This window comes from Hibiscus syriacus, unplaced genomic scaffold (genome assembly GCF_006381635.1).
Source record: "Hibiscus syriacus cultivar Baekdansim isolate YM2019G1 unplaced genomic scaffold, ASM638163v2 tig00109926_pilon, whole genome shotgun sequence".
Classification (NCBI taxonomy): domain Eukaryota; kingdom Viridiplantae; phylum Streptophyta; class Magnoliopsida; order Malvales; family Malvaceae; genus Hibiscus; species Hibiscus syriacus.
Window position 1 is genome coordinate 1640017 of NW_024062532.1, and position 22182 is coordinate 1662198.

Here is a 22182-nt window from a genome sequence, read left to right on the forward strand (position 1 = left end):
GCAATAGTTGTATTGTCTTAAGTGAATAAAATAAGATTAACATCGACATTATGAAGTAAAGATGTTGCCTCAAATTCATAAGCTGGTGATGAAAAGCACTGTAGATATAAAATTTGGACCATTCCGTACTTGTCTCAACCGAACCCTCCATGTCTACATTATCTGTGTCCCGTGATCACATGAAATCTTCAATATTTGTTCATAAATGGACCCTTTTAAGCAACTTAATGGTTCAAAACAAAAGATCCGGGAAGAAGAAGGTGAAGGTTTCAATGTAGATTCAAAATTTCATTGGAAATTACAAGGTAGACCCATGAAAAAAGCATTATGGAAGATGATGCATTTGGCATCCCTATCAACCCACCATTAGCTGTCTAAGATTAAGACCCCATTGCACTGCATCCACTTGATCAATGCAATGAATGAATCCCACTGTCCTTTTCTTTTGCAACTGAGAAATGGGAGCATCAACATCTTGATGCTAGCTAACTTTTCACATGTGAAAGCCAGGTCTGCCTCAAAAGGGACCGAGGCTATAAACGAACTGAATCAAGTCCAAGTTTTACCAAGCTCGAGTTAATTCAAAAGCTCGTGAATTTAAAATCATCAAGTTTAACTCAAGCTCAAAACACTTAAATTAAAAATATTTTCAAACTTAACTCAATTACAACTCGAACTTGAGCTTAACTTAAACCTTAAGTACATGAAAAACTCATATTACAATTTTATAAAAAAACATATAAATGTTAATATTATTAATAATTGAATTTAAGAAATTAAATTTTTAATATGTTATTTTTTTAGTTGTTTGTAAGCTTTTTGAGTCAGATATTAAATAGTTCGTTTCAGTTTATTAAAAACCCAAGTAAAGTTGAAACTCGAGTCAAATCCATTTAAATCAAATCTTGACCAAACTTTGACTGAATCAAAACCTTAATAATTTACAATATGTATCGTCTCATTTACACATTAACAACCCTAACTAAGAGACTGTTAAATGGGGGTGCATGTTTGAAGCCTGGACAAGGGGTGTTGGTGAATGCAAGCAGGAATGTAGGTGGGTCCTTTACCAAATTTTCTCCCAATTTGGCTCATGATTTGTGATATTTCATCCCTCAAGTGATTCATACATTTGTCGGCTTTGGCTAGAGCCTAGAAATGTCACCCGACCCAGACCTGGAGCAGTTGATTGATTTTTTACTTTGCCCCAGCCCAGACCTACTCGAATTATAGTACAAAAACTTGATACAGGCTCAGCCCATAGATCATTTCCAACATTCATCAACCACCCATACTTTTCTTCTTCTTATAAATGGGTAAATTAGAGGTGTGGAATGCCAAAACATGAGGCATTGCTACAACTTTGTTCAATAAGCTAAATAAAAAAGTAGCTCTTGTTAAGATACAAAAATACTGCCTCAATCCCAGAAATCTTTTACATATGGTGCGGCAAAGCCATACCTGCAAATAAATAGCCATTCCATATCTCGACTGAATCTGCCAACAAACCAAGAAGTCTGCACGTTTCTTCATTTGAAATCGACATTGCACCAGATGAGAAGAAAACACACCATTTACTTCCAAAAATTGCTTTGCTTGAAGTTCTACTACAGAGTCAACAACTGAGAATTGTGATCAATCGCATTGAATATGAATGTGCCAGACATGGGAACAAACTGTTTCGTTATAAGCTGCAGCAAACACAAACTTTGTGATTCCACGGTACTTACCAAGTCATGTAATATGTAAAATCATTTTACAGTAAATTTCTCCAAGCAGACCATGCAAACATGAATTTGAAACGCAGCCCACATAAGACTAAAATGCTACCTTGATCATTTCTTGTGATGCAATTCCTCCAATGACGGCAGCAACAGCATGGAGCTCGGCAGCGCCAAATCGGCACATTTCATTAATAAGGTCCTCTGTCAGTGTTAAACCAGTACAACCCAAATCATTAAGTAGGCTAACAGCTGTAGTTTTAAGCCGAGGTATATCCTCATCCAATCCACTGCAAAACAATAACAGCATAGTTATAGAATGCAAGCTTCAGGTTATGATGTCTGTAGAAAGAAAAACTACGATGTGTTAGGCTTACCCATCAAACTGCCCAGGAAAATGGTTAAAGTTTGCAGCATAGCGGTCAACAGCTCTTAGAAGAATATAGAATCCCACAGCAATACTGAAACACATAAACAGAAGACCATGCTTTGTACACATCACCATGAATTGAATTGCAAATCAACAATAGAAAAAAGTAACATATTAAACACAATAGTAAAGAAAGGACCTACATTGTCGCCATTACATTACACAGATTATCAAAGAAATTAACTTATTTGGTTGACGTTTTGCCTTTCTCAATAGAAAGTGAAACTTCAAAGATTAGAAAAAAGAACTGAAAACAAGGGACACATTGCAAAAAGCACAAGCATCGATCAACAGAGCATGAGTTATGCATTTTATATGAAAGAATCTTCATGTAGTATTAACCTATTGTCAGATAAAAGAAAGCTTTCATGTATAAATAGAACAATGCCTTTGGTCCAAAAAGAGATTAAAGAACATAATAATATTCAATGAAAGGGGGAGAATGGGCATTGGATGGTGCACATAATTTTGACATATGGAAGAATCAAAATTTAAGTCACTGGACCTGTAATCTTCATCAGTTAAATACTTCTGCAGCTCAGCAAGGGATGGATTACTATACTCCTCCTCAATGGGGCGATACCTACAAACCTACAAAGAAAAGATTAGATGAGGGACTAACCCAAAAGGGGCATGACTCACTGTGATCTCTTTGGAATCATCAACCGGTGCACAGTGTACATCATTCTATTAATTGTAACATAAACATTCATGCAGGTCAGCAGGCAGGGTGCTGATAACAAAAACTTATGGCAGGAAGATCCAAATTAACAGAAAAAATAATGAAAATAAGACTGGAACAACTAATGGTCTTTATGCTAGATGGAAAAAAAACCAGATTATTTGATAAAATGCATTCAACAAAGTACGGTAAAGATCAACTGAGGTCCTCCTGAAAGTATACTTGGAGGAATATTATAGGCCCCAAATACTTTACTTACCTCATCTGCAATTGTTATGAATGATGGCATTTATATCATTAAAGTCTTCTCGTGTCAATAAGGATACATGCAATAGACTGAATCATTAAATAGCAATCATATAAAAAAAGGTAGTACACTTACTTTGAGTTTTCTAGCATTTTTACAAAAGCATTTTATAGTAGCTTTAGGAATACTATGGGGATCTCTTCCAATTTTCTTAAGAATGTTTCTAGCTCGTTCGTCAATGACATGATAATCAACCTCAGACTTAGTCTGATAGATCTTCTGCAAGTGGACATAATGCCTGAACAAGAGAATTCATAGAGATATTATTCTCGATTTTAGAGAAAAGGAATGATAGAAATTTTGTAGGGATCAATCACTAACTCAGTTGAAGATGTCATATCTGGTATTGAACCCTCAAGTGGCACCTCCCCACCACCTTCATTTGCAATAAACTCCTGCATAAAGTTCACAATTGCAGATACTAATTTAGATATTGAGAAACTTGTAGGAGCTTGAATAGAATTAAGTAGAAGATAATCCTGAAAAGTTATAGCAGGATCGATATTGATTGAATATTCAATAATCTTTAAGAAATTGTAAATAGCCAAAGTAATATCATCAAGAATGTCACATGGAAAATGAAGGTTTAAACTAAATGACCAATATCTCATATAGTTGCAGAATCAATAAAGCAAATATCATGGCACCAAAACTCCAGTCAAAGTCACACAACTCTCACACTCCCCACTAATGATCATGCATCGGAAACTTCCCATAGATGGTGTCACTTAAATGGCGTCACTTAAATGAAAAAAATCAGACAATAAAAAGCTAAAAACTAATCCGAAATTTTCCCAGAAATATTTGAAAGAGTGAAATGGCTCTGAGAAACAAATCAGCTGTGTGAATATGCGTCTTTGGTCATAAAATGAGAAAAGGTCACATTAGCCACCATCCATCATGGTTTTCAGAGGGTTTCCTTCGGTTTACAACCATTCTATACATGTATCAACATTCAACAGGCTAGTGACCATTATAAGAACAAAGCTATTGGATGCCACTGTGCACAATACCACTTTAAACAGTATCTACAGGAGAAATTAATTATTGAGGTAATAGCAAGGATGGGTTAACTTTTAAATACCAACCTTCAAAGCTGCCACCATCACCCAAAAGTCAGAAGAACCAGTGCCAACTTCAGCACAGTTATCATTAATTATCTGCTGCAAATCTGAACCTGAAATTTAAAAAAAGGGAGGGGTAATGGTAATGCACCAGCCGAAGTAGTGTTTGATTTTCCCAGCTGATACTAAATCAACACAGAACACAACTAAACCAATGTAAAGCACACTGCATTGCAATTACACAAAGAAACTTCATCAAGAAAAAAAAGTGTCTACTGTCTACCAAATCATAAAGAGGATACTTTCTCCACTCAATTTGTTTCACATCAATAATTTCTTTGCAACATATATAGTATCTAATCTAAGGTACTACTATGAACAAAGAGCAAGGTGCCTCAAAACTTTGGCCTTGTAAACATAATGTACAAGATTAAAACCAACTCCAATCCCAACCAAAAAAGTGTTGCCAGGGGTTAGATGGATTTCAAGGTTTGACGCTATAGAAGTCAGGGAATCTTCTAAAAGCAAATAAGTTTCACTCCATTTCCATAAAAAAATTAGACTCGTGACTCAGCTAAGACAAACTTACTGATTTCTCGAGGAGTAAACACTTTGAAGGAGGCATCAATAGCTTCTTTATAGTTTTCTTCATCCATTGCAGCCATCCTGGATTTGAGAAGTTCCTAAAATGTCCAAGAATTAAACCTAAATCTCACAGACATAAAACAGAAGAAATAAAATCTATCAGATAAAATATACAGAATTGCGAACCTTTAACTCTCTTTTCTCTTCCCTGGTTGATGGTAGAGTACCTCCATGGCTAATCTTCCACTCATCGATCATCTTCACAAGGATGACGACATACGGTATGTGCTTATGAGCAACAGGATCTTGCACATTTAGGTCAATAGCTTCAGAGAACCTATTATATGTAAATGCCAGTCAACTCCAATTGAGGAAAAGAAATTATATGAGCTTGCTTCTTAGAGTTTAGAGAATACTCAAATATTTTTTAAGAGCGCAATAGGAGTAAAAGAATTAAGAAAGGAACGTCATTGCATGAATTATAAAAATCCTTTAACGACATACCAAAGGCTTCATCCCAAAATTATGGAAAATATCTACTTACCTCCCCCACCAAAATATATAAAAATTTGCCACTGATCGTAAGAGGGGAGATTTGAAGATTTCCAGGAGATGAGTTACATATTCCAAATACAAAAATGCAATGAAAGTTCTATCTAACCTCAATGATGTTTTAACAGTTAAAGTGACATTAGAAATACACAATAGTGCAAGCTTATAGCTAATACAGAAGTCAAACCATGCACTGAGAAAGAAAATAAAATGAAAGATAGATACCCTCTCAACTCAGGCCATGGGTTATTTAACCGAAGGTCATCCAGAAAATGGTCAGGCTTTGACTCAATTACAGTGTGTTCCTGCCACAAGCAAAACATGAACGTCATTTTAAGACATTTCCCCCCTTTTTTTGTCTAAATACTAAACTTATGAAAATGCCAAATAACCATCCATATATATGGGCCAGCGTATATAAAATCAATAGAAATTCAAGATTTGTTCCTACCGAAATCAAACTATATCAGTGAGATATCAATGCCATGACCACTGATACATAGAATGAAAACACAAACAACATAAACCATAACATGTTACCTTCACACTGATTCGAACTAAACCTGTTAGGCCGTAGGAGCGAGCAAATATCAACATCACATTTTCTTGTCTACAGATTCTATCAAGCTTCACCATAAACTCTTCCACCAGCTGAAACAACATGGTTAAAAGGGAAGAAACAAAGCAACACAAAGTTACGAACAAATCTACCGTAATTCCAAATTTTCTTCACACGCATGGAGAACAATAAAACCAGACTTAAAAGATAAACTAAAACTTTTTAAGTATTCACTAGAAGCCTAAAAAGGGTACCTAACAGTTAAGTTCATCAGTGGAAGTTCAGAAATGGGAAGATTCCTTACCTGAGTGGCCACAACCAAGGTAAACTGAGAAAAGAAAGATGGGTTGGTGTCGATTAAAGCCTCAGGATGCTCTTCAATAAACTTAGCTTTAACAGCATCGTTTAGCTCTTGGAGGAATGAACAAACACACTTGGCTTTGGACTGACCAAGGCTTGAATCATCCACTACACCAGAACAATTCCCAAATTTAGAAGCCAAGATCATTAAACCCCAAATTAAAGGACATTAAAAAGTGAAAATTAAATGGGAAAACATACTAAAACCTACCCATAAAATTGTTTCCAAGGTCACCAAATTCAACCTTAGATCCATCGACTATAGTAATGCTCCCAACGCCACCAAGAACAAGATTCTTCAAAGTCTCAGAACCAGTCGGCCCACAATTTAGTAAACATATGCTCGCTTTCTCGAGAGCTGCTTGCCCTTGTTCACCCCATATCCTACCAATTTTTTAAAGGAAAGAAAATCTCTTGATATTGCAAATAGGCAAAGCAACTTATGTTATTCGAGAGGAAAACTCTATTAAGACGTAATTTTTTTTAACACTTCTAATTCCTCCTGGGGAAAAGAGGAAATCTTTCAAAAGGAAAAAAAATAAAAAAATGAATAAAATTGAGAAGCTACCTGAGCTGGCGATCGTATTTGGTTTTAGGCTCCGCCATTGTTAAACTTCAATATGGTTCTTCGCTTGCTCACTACGCAGTACGCTCGGACCCCAGTCTATGTTCTAAGGACAATGGCGAAGATACTGAAACGCGTCGATTAGGGTAGGCCGAAATCTGCTAATTACTGCAATTTTTTGAGTAAACTACGACAAATACCACCAAACTTTTAATTTTATCAACTTTAATATTAATGTTTATTTTTAAGTATAATTATGTCACTCCGTCGTTCATGATCTAACAGGACAATTGTGCATCGTGATGCTGCTGATGTGGCTAGCTTAGCAAAACGGTGTTGTTTTGACACAACTATTTTAATGTTCATAAAATCCAAAATGATGTTTTGTTAAAGAAAAAATACTCTATCTATTGACCTAATGGAAAGCACCCAACCACCAAGTTAACTTAAAAAAATATTATAAATTTAACAAAAAATAATATATATATATATATATATATATGAATTTAACAAAAAATAATATATAAATGTTAAATAAAAATTTGAATTAATATAATTTATATTTATATTTATTTTATTATATATATGATTTATAATAAATAATAATAATTTTTCAAAAAAAACCATTTTTTTAATTCTCAAAATTTTCCAAAACTTAAAGCTTTAAGTATTAAATTTATAATTTCACTTATTATCACCGTCAAATCAATAGTCACCACCTACCACTTTGGTCGTTGGACCCTTACCACAAATTAACCCACTTTATTATAGTTGGAGAGCGGTGAATAGTGTGCTAATCGATCGTTAAACATCAAATGTGAAATATTCTAATCGAACCGTAAACAACAATCGATCGACGAGAAAATGTCGAATGATTTGCACAGCGAGAGGAGGAGGCTTCAATGTGACGACAACGACGTGCTATCGACGATGATGATAGGTGTATTTAGAGATTGTAATTTAGAGTTTAGAGTTTTTTAGATTTTCAAGAATTATTATTTTTTGGATTTTCTAGAATTTAGGGTGGTGTTTTAGGGAATTTTACCAAATTTTCTCAAATAAAACTACGTTACTTTGGGATTTTTAAGACCAATCATAATCATGCCAAAACGATGTTGGTCTGATGAGGTAGTCACGTCAACAATATCACAGCGCACAATTGTCATGTCATAAACCCATTAAATCATTAATAGTGTAGTGACATAATTGCACTTAAAAGTAAACGCTAGTATTAAAATTAAAAAATTGAAAGTTTATTGGTATAAATGAGTCAATACTTAAAGTTTAGTGGTATCAAGTGTAATTTATCTATTTTTTTAGCTAAATGCTCATTTTGATATGGTAAATGTTGAGTCATATTGTCAAAAATAATTCTTAATAATTTTCATTTTAATCTTTATTTTTTATCAAACAACTTTTTAATGTTTTAATCTTTTCAAAACTATATACTTTTAGAGTAAATACACAAATGGTCTCCTGATTATAATATTGCTTTATTAAGTCCCTAAACTATTAAAAGTTATAAAATGATTATTTGACTATAGAGTGTTGCTTTGTTGAGTCCATCAACTATTAAATGTTATAAATCACCTTACTATTCATTATGTTTCAAACTCGTTCTTTACTGTTAAAAAATTGAATGTCGTATTGAGTTCGATGTTAACATGATGACTATGATATGACAGTCGTTTGAGATTTTGGGATTAGATTTTATCATATCACAATCAACAAGCTAACGTTAAGCTTATTTCGATAAAATTAGTAAAATTGAAAGTTTAGTGGTATAAACGAGCTGGTACTTAAAATTTGGTGATATCTAATGTAGTTTTTATTCTTTTTGTTTCGAGCTAAATGTTCATTTTGATACAGTAAATCTTGAGCTCCAAGGCATATTGTCAAATAATTCTTAATATTTTATATTTTTACTTTAATCCTTATTTTTTTATCAAATGACTTTTTAATGTTTTAATATTTTCAAAACTATTTATTTTTAGGGGAAAGTACACAAATGGTCCTTTGACTATAGTACTGATTTATTAAGTCCCTCAACTATTTATAAAATGGTCCTTTGACAATAAAGTGTTTCTTTGTTGAGTCCCTTAACTATTAAAAGTTACAAAAGGATCACCCTGACAATTCAATATGTTCCAAACTCCTCTTTTTCTGTTAAAAAATTGATTATATTTTTTAGTTGGATGTTAACATGATGACTATAATATGATAGTCGTTTGAGATTTTGGGATCATATTTTATCATATCATAGTCAACAAGTTAATGTTTAACTCATTTTGATAAATTTGGTAAAGTTGAAAGTTTAGTGGTATAAACGAGCTAATACTTAAAGTTTGGTGGGATCTGGTGTAGTTTACCTTCTTTTTTGTTCAAAAAAAATGTTCATTTTAATATGGTAAATGTTGAGCTCCAAGGCATATTGTCAAAAATAATTCTTAATATTTTATAAATTTTCACTTTCATTGTAACACCCCGAATTCCAGACTAATAGTTTTGGATTTACCCAAAAGGTAAGTGGACCTCGTGAAAATCGTATTTTAAGTCATTGGGTCAAGTGTGGGCTTGATTAGTATGGATTGGGCCCATTTTTAAATAAAAAGGGGATTTTTGAATAGTGAGAAGATAAGGAGCAACCGAAAGAGTAATTATCCCATTTTTAGGATGAAAGCTTTTATATATCTCATTTTATATTTTTCCTTCATTTTTCTTCATTTCTCGTTTCTTACTTTCATTCTCCCTAGCACCAAAGCTCAAATGTGAGTTCTTGAGCCCTTTTCATACTTCATTTTCCTTCTAAATCACTCAAGCAACATCATTTTAATGAATCAAAGGTTGGGGTCCTTGTTTGCAAGAGAAAAATGAAAGTTTTCGTCCAAATCACAAAGGGAAGGTGTGTGGCTAAGAAAGAAGCTTTATTTCGGGATTTAAACATCAAGGTAGTGTATGTAACACCCTAATCTCGGATTAGAAGTATTGGTCTAACCCGAGGTGGGCCTTGGTTTAATTTCTTATATTGTAGGAAGCCTTAACCCAAATTAAAGAGGATTTGGGCCTGAGGTAAGCCCAATTGAGATTAAAATGGTGTTTTTAGTTTGCAACCAAAATCAGGAGGACCAAAAGATTAATTGCACCATTGAGGATTTTAAAAGTTGAAAACCATTTATGAATAGTGATCTCACGTCTAATTTCTTTGCCTCCCTCTTTTTTTCATCTTTGTCTTCTCTCCCAAACTCCCTATCTATTCTTCATTTTCTTCCTCAACTCTCTAAGTAATGGTGAGAGCTTTAGTTTCCTTCAGGCCATTTTCCATAAACATCAAGGTAAAAAACGAATTCAGCACTCCCCAATCTTTCTTTCAAGCTCTTAAACCACCCATTTCACCATAGTTTTCAAGAACATATTTTATAAGGGTTTAAGAAACTAGATGGTTTTAACCCATTTTTCATATATTTTTAGTCTTATGAAGTGTTTTTAAACCCTCATTAACCCTTAAAATTAGTTAGTAATTAATGCATTTGATTCTCTTATAGTGAGGGAAGTTAAAGAGAACTCTAAAGCAAAATGAAAGGAAAATTCACTCTTGGTTAAGCATTAGATGTTTTCAACAGTTTAGCATCTCAGGTAACTCACCCTTGACTCAACTATACCATATGTAAGTCATTTAGATGAAATGTAGTAGGTTGCATAAGCTTGAAGCATTTCCATAGCAGATTTCATGTTTTAGAGTTATAAAAAATGTTTAAAGCTCTATCTATGCTCATTTATATCTTCATAAAATATTAATAATGTTTGGGGACCTCACTAAGGTCTTTAGGATAGTAGAATATGAGTTTTTGCACCTATTTTATGCTCTATACGGGTTGAGTTCTAATACTAAAGGGATAGTATCGAAACTTGTTCTTCTTCATAGGCAAAATTGTGAGTTTCTAGGCAAGAGTATTGATACTCTTTCAAGAGTATCGATACTTTGGGTCATAGTTTTGAAACTCCCATAAAGTATCGAAATTGGGCATTATAGATTGCTTTAAAGTATCGATACTTACATGAAGTATCAAAACTTTTGCAGGAGTATCGATACTCTTGGGCTAGTACCGATACTTTTAGTCTGTTTTGGACAAAAAAGCCAATTTTTAAGGGAATTTAACTTGAGGTACCCCAACACTTCAATATATCCTCAAATAAGACTTCAAACGAGAACAATAATTAATATTATAACAGTAAAAACAAAAATAGCTAGGTTTATATAAAATTAGCCTTGTTTGACGCTTGGAAATAATCAAGACACTCGAGTTTCTTTTAGTAGAAATACGAGAGTCAGTGGACCCAAGTCAGTTCCACGACACTACAGTAGTCGACTAGGTGCCAGATGTCTTAAGACTCGGTGGATTAAGTTGGTGGGTGTACGTTCCGATGCAGAATTTTGGATCTCACCCCAGGAGTACCTGGTGATGCTTTAACAATTCTAGAGGGGTGCATGAGCTCCTAGATGTAGAATCCCTCAACCGTACCATGATGTCAACCATAGATTAGTTGTCCAGTAGTTGTATACTAAAACATGTGCCACTTTTCATTTCATTTAGTGAATGCATATAATATAGTACAGTTTTTAGTGAGGCATTGAGCTCATAACATCATCGTTCAGAATGTGTTTCCGTGCCTAGGTTCTTAGGGAGCAAGTCATGGGGAGTTATATTCATTAGGTATTTCAGTGTAGCAAATTCAGATTTCCAAAGACCTTTCAGAGTACGTCTTGAGTCATCTTTAGAGGGCATGTACTGTTATGGAACCGTATTATGTTTTCAATCGTAACTCTTTTTGGAACTTAATATTTTGTATTATTTTTGTGGATGTATTTTGGGAGCTCTATATTATTTGTAAACCTAGTTTATTAATATGTTTTTATATTACATTATGGATGTCTAAATTCAAAGGTTTACAGGTAGTTTTAAAAGAAAATTTTTGGGTCACTATTTCGGTAGTCTCGTTTAACATTGTAATCTATGGATCTTCGGATCTAACTGAACTAGGGTATTACATTTAGTGGTATTAAAACGTCCAGTTTTAGTCGTTTCTAGGACCAGTGGGTTAGAGTCAATCAATGTATTTATATGTACATGCCTCTAGAGAGAGTTTAGAGTATTTAAATGACTGAAATGATGATAATAAACCCTTTTTTTAATTTCATATAAACTCTACAGTAAATGACCCAGATTATAGCCAGGATGGCAAATACGAGAGTTATGCCTCACCACCACCCAATATCCGTGAGGGATTTGTCCCGAATACCTACGACCATCAGGACCTAACAAATATGGGGATCGAGGAGGCTACCTTCTTCAGGGACCTCACCTCCGTACTTAGGCAAATAGCTAGGTCACTCCCTAGTTCAGCCAGTGCCCATTCCCCAAGAGTCCCCAATAGAGCGACTCTGATGATATAAGACCACTGAGTTCTTCGTTTCTGACGATGATGATCCTATCGCAGCGGATCAGTGGCTCAGAGAGAAGCTTTGTACCCTCAGACAGTTGAATCTCACCCTAGTGGATAACTTATAGTATGTCACCTCCTTTCTTAAGGGTGACGTGATAGAGTGGTGAGAGACTGTAAAGTTGGCGATGGAGTCAGAGAGTCCTACATGGGAATAGTTTTTCACACAGTTAAGAGAGAAGTACATCAGACAGATTCATGTTGATGACCTAATGGAGAAGTTTCTACACTTGACTCACGATGACCGCTCAGTGGTGGAGTACGAGAGAGAGTTTCTTCGACTTAATAAGTATGCAACGGAGCTGATCCCGACTGAAGAACGTCGTTGTTATTGGTTTAGAGAGGGCTTTTGGGGTGATATTTTGACTCACCTTGTAGCAAATCCTCCTAGAGTTTTTGCTCAATTATCCCACCAAGCGAAAGCAGTTGAGAGAGCCCTATATAGGTAGACTAGGCAGTCCAATAAGGCTACATGATAGGTCATGAGAGCCATTGATTCAGTGAGGCATCGCAGGCCCCGACCAAGAGGGCAGAGATAGTCAGGGTTCATCGAGACCCCCGACAGTACAATCCTAGAAGATTGGGCAGAGTTCAATTCACAGAGGCAAGTATGATTCGAGGAGGAGTCTATTGAACTTAGCTTTTGGGGGTGTTGCTAGTGAGCCAACTAAAGGGTTCACTTTTACCCTATGTTTTAGGTGCAGAAAAAGGCACACAGAGACATGTCAGCTGGGGTATGGAGGTTGTTATAGTTGCGGCTCCATGGACTATTTTTCCAGAGACTGCCCAAGAGCTCAGGGCATAACATCAGAATCCACTTAGCGATCAACACCATTAGTGCAGAGAGACCGATGCTAGCTAGAGGAGGTGGCACTGCATCTGGGTAGCAGAGTCATGGGACGACTAGATCAGAGGTTGGGCCCGGGCCGAGAGTAGCCTCTCGATAGTATGCAGTGCGAGCCATGGAGGATTGTGATATGGAAAATGTTATATAAGGTACCTTTATGGTATTTTCTTTAATAATTGTTGCATTGATTGACCTCGATTCCACTTATTCTTACATCTTCTCTGACTTAGTTAAAGAAATAGAAATCCATGCAGAGAACCTAGAGTTAGGTGTTCGAGTCTCTAGCCCACTAGGTTTATACATCCTAGTGGACAAAATTTTCAGACAAAGCCTAGTGAGGATTCGAGATTAAACCTTTTTAACAGACTTGATAGAGTTACCCTTCAAGGAGTTTGACTTAATCTTAGGGATTAATTGGTTAACCGAGCATAATGCCAGTTTGAGGTGCAAAGCTTGGCGGCTTAAGCTCAAAGCCGTCGATGAAACCAAGTTGGTGATGACCAGTGAGAGATCGCATCAAACGAGGATTGTATCAGCTGTGCAAGCCCAAATGATGTTTGACAATGGGTATAAGGCCTTCTTGGCTTACGTAGTCGACACTTGAATCTCAGTACGTACACTCGAGGATATCCGATCAGTGCAGGATTTCCTCGATGTGTTTCCAGAAGAGTTGTCGGGTTTGCCACCCGAGCATGAATTGGAGTTCAATATTGAAGTAATGTCAGGTTTATCCCCGGTGTCCATTGCTCCCTATTGCATGACACTAACTGAACTAAATGAGTTAAAAGCTTAGATTTATGAGTTACTAGATAAGGATTTCATCCGACCAAGCATCTCTCCTTGGAGAGCGTCGGTTCTATTCGTTAAGAAGAAAGATGGGTCGATGAGGTTGTGCATCGACTACGGGTAGTTAAATAACTTAACCATCAAGAATCGTTACCCATTCCTCAGGATAGACGACCTCTTCGACCATCTCAGAGGGGCATGTGTCTTCTAAAAGATTGATATACGATCAAGCTATTATCATTTGAAAGTCAAGGACAAGGATGTATCGAAGACAGCTTTTAGAATGAGGTACGATCATTATGAGTTATTAGTGATGGGTTTGGACTCATCAACACCCCGACGGTATTCATAAACCTAATTAATTGTGTTTTCCACCCATTCTTGGACTAGTTTGTGGTGGTGTTTATAGAAGACATCCTAGTGTACTCCGAATCGGAAGACGAGCATAATCAACATCTCTGTATTGTTCTCCAGACCCTCAAAGACAGACAATTTTATGCCAAATTCAGGAAGTACGAGTTTTGGCTATCAGAGGTGGCATTCTTGGGTCATGTCGTTTTATCCGAAGGCATCAGAGTCGACCCTCAGAAAATTCAGGCTATTATTGAGTGAGAGCCCCCTAAGAATGTGTCTGAGGTGCGCAATTTCCTTGGGTTAGTCGGGTACTATCATCGGTTTGTTTCGGGTTTCTCGATGATAGCAGCCCCATTAACCAAATTACTTTAGAATGGAGTCCCCTTTGTTTGGGATGAAAGACGCCATGAGAGCTTTGAGCAGTTAAAGGTCATATTGACCCAAGCCCAGTGTTGACCCAACAAGTTTCGGGTAAGGACTTTACAATTTTTAGTTGTGTTTCTTTAAATAGACTTGGATGCGTCTTGATGCAAGAGGGTAAATGTGTAGCTTATACGTCCCATCAGCTTAAGCCTTATGAGCGCAATTACCCTACCCATGACCTTGAACTAGCAGTAGTAGTGTTCATTTTGAAGACTTGGTAACACTATCTTTTTGGGGAGAAGTGTCATATATTCACCGATCACAAGAGTCTCAAGTATCTTCTCACTCAGAAATAGTTAAACCTAAAATATCGCAAATAGGTTGAGTTGGTTAAGGACTACGACTGTGTGATAGATTATAATCAATGACTGAGTTGTGAGCTATCTTAGCACATTTGAGTTTATCTAGTGATGATGGTTTGCTAGCCAAGTTACGAGTCGAGCCAGAGTTGGTAGGTGAATTCAAGAGGCTACAGAGTTTAGATGACTAGTTAAGAAGTCGGATTGAGCAGGTTTGCTAGAACGAGGCCTCAGGTTTTGAGATTCAAGATGGAGATGTGATATATTTTGGGGGTTGGTTGTATGTACCCGTAGTGTAACACCCCATACCCGTATCCAACCCGGATACGAATTCGAGATGTCACATTGACTTTTCAAATCATTTACTTTTAAAATAAAGTTGAAAATTTAAATTTTTATTGTATTTAAAAAATAGTGGAACCCTTATTCAAAAGTAACTAACGAAAGTTTAAACTCAATTTGAAATTATAACTTCATAATTTACATATATACAATAAGTTTTGTTTACAAAATCGATCAGAGTATATACGATTCAAACCTTTAATTACATGTCAACCATATTCAGTATAACAAAATACATAAGATTTAATTTGTTTCTAATCTAGTCTTCTAAAAGGAGATGATGTCCTGACTTGCTTAGTTTTTCTCTTCTTGCTTCTCTGAACCTACGTGTGAAACACTCACACACTAAGTCATTGACTTAGTGAGGCATATAAAGGGCGTAATAAAATCTTAAAACACTTAAACATATTCTAAGCATTTCATAAAATCATATGAAGAAATAATGGAACATATCATATAACAAAAGCATATATGTCTACATTTACATATCATCATCATCAATATCATTTTCATTCACTGTTTATTTATATCTTTTCTTTTAGTAGCCCATGGTACACTATTGAGAACTTAAGATATGTGAGTGCATTGAGGTTGTGCACAAATACTGTCTCCACAGCTCGTATAAATTACACCGAAGTTCTACATAGAAATATCCCGAAGGACCACATAGTATTATCCCGAATGACCACGTAGAAATGTTCCAAAGGACCACGTAGAATTGTCTCGAATGACCGCGTAGAACCCTCAACTTTTGACATGTCAATTATACCTTTAGCTCTCATATCACATACTTATGGGCTTTACCATTTACACATTTTACATAGCTTGTATCACATAGATCATGGCCATATAACTTATATTACATTTTCATGTAATCACATAAATCATGTAACACGTAGGATAACATGTAACACATATATCCTTGTCACATAGTTTATATCATATGTTCATATAATCACTTAGATCAATTCCACATAGTTTATATCATATTCTCATGTAATCACATATGTGAATATCATATAGCAGAGAATATAAACAATACATGCTCATATAATAACAGAGATCAAACTATGCTTATATTCATGTACACATAGAACCCATATTAACAACATACTAGTATTCATAAAATCATGAAACCAAAACATTGGAAATAGACTCATCGCAAGTCTTATTTCCCATATCACCTTATATTATAGTAATATGCACTCATCTTGGTTTCACTTAGTCAAACCAATACCTATAACTCTTATCTATCTCTTGATCAATCTTATATATTTGATTCGTCCGGAATTGGCTTTTGTTCGATATCTACACAATAATGCGATTGGTATAATTATCGAAATTCGAATCATTATAATCAATCCTTAATAACATAAGTTAAACGAATCACTTATTTCACAATTTCATTCTGATTAGTATCGACACCCTAGATACATTACCGATACTTCCTTACTGTGGTATCGATACTTTACTTCAGTATCGATACCCTTCTAGATTTTAGGATTTCATCTTTGATAATGGTACTGATACCTTTACACTATTATTGATACATTTGGTATCGATGCTACTCCTTTAGTATTTATACTATACTACTGATTCGTACAATTTCACCATATGGTATCGATACCCAAACCCAAATATCACCTATTTTTGCTTTGAAGTATAAGTATTTTTCATCCAGTATTGATAGCCCTAGCCCAAAACTCTCTCTTTTCAACCCGAAAATTTTCCAAAACTTTACTAAATTCCTCACTTTATTCTCCTTTTAAACCTTTAAACTCAACTACACTTATCCCAATCAACTTATAACACTTTAACACATTTTAACATCCAAATCTCACTAGAACACTTGGAACCTAAAATCATACCAAATAATCATCATATCTCAAATCCATATCTAATAATTTAGATTTCTTACTTCAACTTATGACAAGTTAAATTTCACTTCAAAATTCATTTACTAACTCTTTCTCAACAATTCACTCAAAAACCCTTTTTACTTAATCTCTCACAACTTGTAAATCTTTTAGTTTCTACTTCTCTTTAAACTTTCTTAAGCTTTCCTAATACTCATAGAATCAAAACCAACTTAAAAAAATGAAAGGAAAAATCAACAGTATACATACTCACCTTAGGCAGGAACTCATGGTGGAAGAAGAAAGAAAGGATGAAAAAGGATTCTAGATTTTTCTGTAAATCTTCATTTCCTTCCACGTGTATATAATACACCACTAACCAAATTTTAAATTAATTAATTATAAAAAGACCAAAATGCCCCTTCTCTTTTAATCTTTGCTAAATAATCTTTCACAAAAATATTACAAATAAATCCCTAAACTTTTTAATTTATCTACATTGACTATAAAATTTTAAAATCTTACACTTTGGCCATTAGCCCAGTTTTTTGGATATTACACGTAGCTGCTCAATTGTGCATTAAGATTCTCCACAAAGCACACTACATTCTATTCTCCGTACACCCAAACAGTAACAAAATGTACTAGGAGATTTACAGATAGTTCTATTGGTCGGGCATGAAAAATGAAGTATCGGAGTTTGTCGCTATATGTCTAGAGTGTCAGCAGGTTAAGGCGGAACACTAGGTTCCTTCAGGTTTGCTTTATCGCATTTAAAATCTTCAGTGGAAATGAGACAGGGTGACCATAAACTTTGTGATCGGCTTACCAATGACCAGACAGAGACGCAACGTAGTTTCGGTTATAATAAATCGCCTAACCAAATCAACTCACTTTCTCCCAGTTAGGATTGACTATACTTTAGATAGGTTAGCTCAGTTGTATATATGTGAGATAGTGATGTTACACGGTGTATCGACTTCCATCATTTCATACATGGATCCTCGTTTCACTTCTTTCTTGTAGGAAGCTCTTAATGAGTCCGTAGGCACCCAACTACACTTTAACACAACTTTCCATCCTCAGACAGATGGTCAGTTAGAACGAGTTATCAAGATTCTCAAGGACATGCTCATGTGTACTATCATTGATCTAGAGGGTAGTTGAGAGGACCACTTTCCATTAATAGAGTTTTCTTACAACAAGAGTTTCAAATCGAGTATTCAGATAGATTCGTATGAGGCCCTATATGGCCATAAGTGTAGAACTTCGCTTTCTTGGATTGAGCTCAGTGAGGGTAATATTGTAGGCCCATACTTAATTAGAGAGACTGAGGTGAATGTTTGATTGATTTAGAACCGACTTAAGAAGGCTTCAGATAGGCAGAGATCTTACGCAAACTTGAAGCGTAAGAACATTGAGTTCATAGTAGGGGACAAAATGTTCCTCAAAGTTTCCCCATGGAAGGAAATGCTCTGCTTCGGGCGTAAGGGCAAGTTGACCCCTCGCTTTATAGGGCCTTATGAGGTACTCGATAGAGTTAGACCAGTGGCCTACAAACTATTTTACCACCAGAGTTTGAGTGCATTAACAACGTGTTCTATGTTTCTATGCTCAGGAGATACCTCTCTGACCCTTTGCATGTCATACCCTTAGAACAGATTGAGGTTAGCTCATATATGACCTATTCAGAAAAATTAGTCAGAATCTTGGCGAGAGAAGTTAAAGAGTTAAGAAACAAGAGGATTCATTTGGTGAAAGTATTATGGAGGAACCATGGCATTGAGGAAGCGATATGGGAAACCGATGAGGATATGCAGCTTCAGTACCTTTACCTTTTCTACTCAGGTAAATTTTGAGGACGAATTTTCTTTCTATGAGGGGAGAGTTGTAATGCCCCGAATCCTAGGTTAGAAGTATTGGGCTAACCCGAGATGAGACTTTTCATTCCTTAGATTGTAGAAAGCCTTGACCAAAATTAAAGAGGATTTGGGCTTGAGATAAGCCCAATAGATATTAAAAAAGGTGTTTTTAGTTTGCAACCAAAATTAGGAGGACTAAAAGAGCAACTCCACCATTGAGGATTTCAAAAGTTGAAAACCATTTATGAAGAGTGGTCTCACGTTTGATTTTTTTGCCTCTCTCTTTTCTACATCTTTGTCTTCTCTCCCAAACTTCGTATCTTTTATTCACCTTCTTCATCAACTCTCTAAGCAAAGGTGAGAGCTTTAGTTCCCTTCAGGCATTTTTCAGCAACATCAAGGTAAGAAATGAATTCAAACTCCCTGATATTTCTTTCAAGCTCTGAAACCACCCATTTTAACATAGTTTTCAAGAAAGAGTTTTAGAAGGGTTTAAGAAACTAGATGGTTCCAACCCAATTTTCAGATATTTCTAGTCTTAAGAAGTGTTTTTAAACCCTCATTAACACTTTAAAAATTTGGCATAAAGCTTTTTATCCCAAAGTGTCTAAAGAACAATGCAAAGATAAGCATCATGGTCTTCTCTTGTCTTAGAGTAGACTAAAATATCATCGATGAACATAACTACGAATTGGTCCAAATATGGTTGAAACACTCGATTCATCAAATCCATAAACGCTGCAAGAATATTAGTTAATCCAAACGGCATCACCACGAACTCATAATGGCCATATCGAGTCCTGAAAGTTGTTTTAGAAATATTTTCCTCTTTAATCTTTAACTGTTACTGATGATAACCTGATCGAAGATCGATATGAGAGAATATCGATGTGCCTTTCAACTGATCAAAAAGATCATCGATCCTTGGAAGATGAATTTGTTCTTAACTGTTACCTTATTCAGTTGACGATAATCTATGCATAATCGTATATAAATGTCATTTTTTCATAAATAATACAGGTGCACCCCATGGTGATGCACTTGGTCTTATAAAACACCGATCTAACAATTCTTACAATTGAGCTTTTAATTCCCTCTATTTTAAATTCCACTTCTCGATCTGGTGGTAACCCTGGTAACTCATCTGGAATACATCTGGATACTCCTGAATAGTTGGAATATTCTCTAATTTATTTCCTATAACTTGGGTGTCTACTACATTTGCTAAGAAAGCTTGACAACCTTGTAATAATAATTTTCTAGCAGACATCGCTGAGATCACATTTGACATTGGATTTATTCTTTCACCAACCACTATAATCTCAGAACCATCTGAGTCTTTTAGAGTTACCCTCTTTAATCGACAATCCACTACGACATGAAAGGAGAAAATCCAATCCATGCCCAAAATTATCTAAAATTCCTCACAAGGCAATTCCATCAGATTCGTAGGAAACTTAATTCCTTGAATCATTAACGGGAAATCTCTATAAATACGATTCAACCGAGCACTTTGGCCTAGAGGATTAGTTGTTATTATATCACTAGAAATGGGTTCTAGCTGAATTCCTCTCTCTTTAACTAACTTAGTTGTAACATCCCAAATTATGGGTTAGTGACCAAATTGTAAAGTTTCAGAATTTGATGACTAAAGTAGAAGAATGAAATAGTTCAATGATTATTGGATATATATATGATGAAGGTTATTTAGTAATTATTAAAGGAAATAAAGGGTAAAATGGTCATTTGATCATTTAAGGAATTAAAAATGGAATTATATACACGTGGAAAGGGAGAGAATTCTCCAGAGTTCTCTTCTCCTTTCTTCTTCTTCTTCACGTGGAAGCCAAGAGCCAAAGGTAAGTTTCTTTGTTTATAAATGAATTGTTTATTTTAAGGTTGGGTTTTGATTATTAGATGATAACTAAGATTAAGGAAAGCTTAAATCATCTTAAAAACAAAGGAAGGTGGAATTAGGAGAGATTAAAGATTTTGAGTTTTTGAATGAAATCTTGAAATAAAGTTGATAAGTTGAATTTTAAGTTGAATTTGACTTGTCAATAGTTAAATTAAGAGATTTGGAGTAATAGAATTGGATTTGAAACATATTGCAGAATTGATGTAATTATTGAATTACATATGGAAGATAGGATTTTGAGGTTTAAGATGAAATAAATGAATATAGATTGGTTTAAGTATGTGTACTAGAGTTAAGAATGAAAAAGGGGATGATATATGGAGTGTTTGAGAGGAAATGAAGTAATTTTCGTGCTGAAAAATGATGTCTGGGTTAGAGGGAATCGGTACCCATTCAAGGGGTATCGATACCCTCTCAAACGACAGAATTCCAGAATGTCAAGGGGGAACCGATACCCCCACAGGAGGGAACCGATTCCCCCCTAAAGGAAAATTGTAAATATTGGTTTAATAAGTTCGTTTAAGTTTCTAGTATCAAATTACAAGGTATAGGTATCTAATAATTGTCTTAAAATGTATAATTATGTAGATTTAGAGCCTAAATGAGTTCCAGAATCATTGACAAGTAATATCGATAAAAAGGGAAGATAAGATATTGGAATGGACTAGTGAGGCCAGGTGAGTGCAATTTCATTGTACTTATGTTATCGAATAAGCATTGGCTTGCAATGAGCCAGTGACGGAGTTACTATGGTAATAAGTAACTCTTAAAATGTTATTTGATTTGTGAATTTTATGTATGCATGAGTATATGCGACATGATTTATATGATTCATATGATATGTGATACTAAACTACATGAATATATGAGAATATTATATCAGTTGTGTGATATGTTGGACATGTTATTTTATGTGATACGTGTTTACATGATCACAAGACATGACTTATATGAAAGAGAAAGTATATTTGATATGTGAAAGTGAATCCTATGTTTATATGAATATGAACTCATATGAGAATGGATATGAACTACGTGATTACATGTATATGTGAAGGAAACCATGAGCTTATATGAATATATGATATGGTTACATGAATATGTAAAAGGATATAAAAGATAATGCCCATGTTATGTGTCATGAGAGCTAGGGGTATAGTTGGTATGCCAA

General features: G+C 35.1%; 2 protein-coding genes across 2 annotated transcripts; one reads left to right on the forward strand and one right to left on the reverse strand.

Annotated features, from left to right (window-relative positions):
- Nucleotides 1-1587: 1587 nt before the first annotated feature.
- Nucleotides 1588-6970, reverse strand: LOC120210720 (NEDD8-activating enzyme E1 regulatory subunit AXR1-like). The gene is made up of 14 exons (XM_039209419.1): nucleotides 6829-6970; nucleotides 6472-6644; nucleotides 6205-6368; nucleotides 5882-5992; nucleotides 5567-5646; nucleotides 4976-5126; nucleotides 4794-4887; nucleotides 4229-4317; nucleotides 3462-3535; nucleotides 3216-3378; nucleotides 2657-2742; nucleotides 2099-2182; nucleotides 1831-2011; nucleotides 1588-1691 (listed from the first exon to the last, which is right to left on the reverse strand). The coding sequence occupies exons 1-14, from the start codon at nucleotides 6864-6866 to the stop codon at nucleotides 1608-1610; spliced, it is 1572 nt and encodes a 523-aa protein (XP_039065350.1). The 5' UTR covers nucleotides 6867-6970; the 3' UTR covers nucleotides 1588-1607.
- A 5566-nt stretch (nucleotides 6971-12536) lies between these two features.
- LOC120210768 lies at nucleotides 12537-14569 on the forward strand. The gene is made up of 6 exons (XM_039209452.1): nucleotides 12537-12769; nucleotides 12826-12928; nucleotides 13023-13058; nucleotides 13104-13207; nucleotides 13610-13760; nucleotides 14348-14569. Exons 1-6 carry the CDS (start codon nucleotides 12537-12539, stop codon nucleotides 14567-14569), a joined length of 849 nt encoding a protein of 282 aa, XP_039065383.1.
- The last annotated feature ends 7613 nt before the right edge of the window (nucleotides 14570-22182 follow it).

Coding starts and splice junctions, on each gene's coding strand:
- LOC120210720 (XM_039209419.1), bottom strand. CDS start 6,866: ATGGCGGAGCCTAAAACCAAATACGATCGCCAGCTCAG. Junction 4,888..4,975: donor AAGAGAAAAGAGAGTTAAAG/GTTCGCAATTCT, acceptor TGGACATTTTAG/GAACTTCTCAAATCCAGGAT. Junction 3,536..4,228: donor TGATGGTGGCAGCTTTGAAG/GTTGGTATTTAA, acceptor AACTTTATGCAG/GAGTTTATTGCAAATGAAGG.
- LOC120210768 (XM_039209452.1), top strand. CDS start 12,537: ATGGAGAAGTTTCTACACTTGACTCACGATGACCGCTCAGTGGTGGAG. Junction 12,929..13,022: donor GCAGAGTTCAATTCACAGAG/GCAAGTATGATT, acceptor CCTATGTTTTAG/GTGCAGAAAAAGGCACACAG. Junction 13,208..13,609: donor GGAGGTGGCACTGCATCTGG/GTAGCAGAGTCA, acceptor GCATAATGCCAG/TTTGAGGTGCAAAGCTTGGC.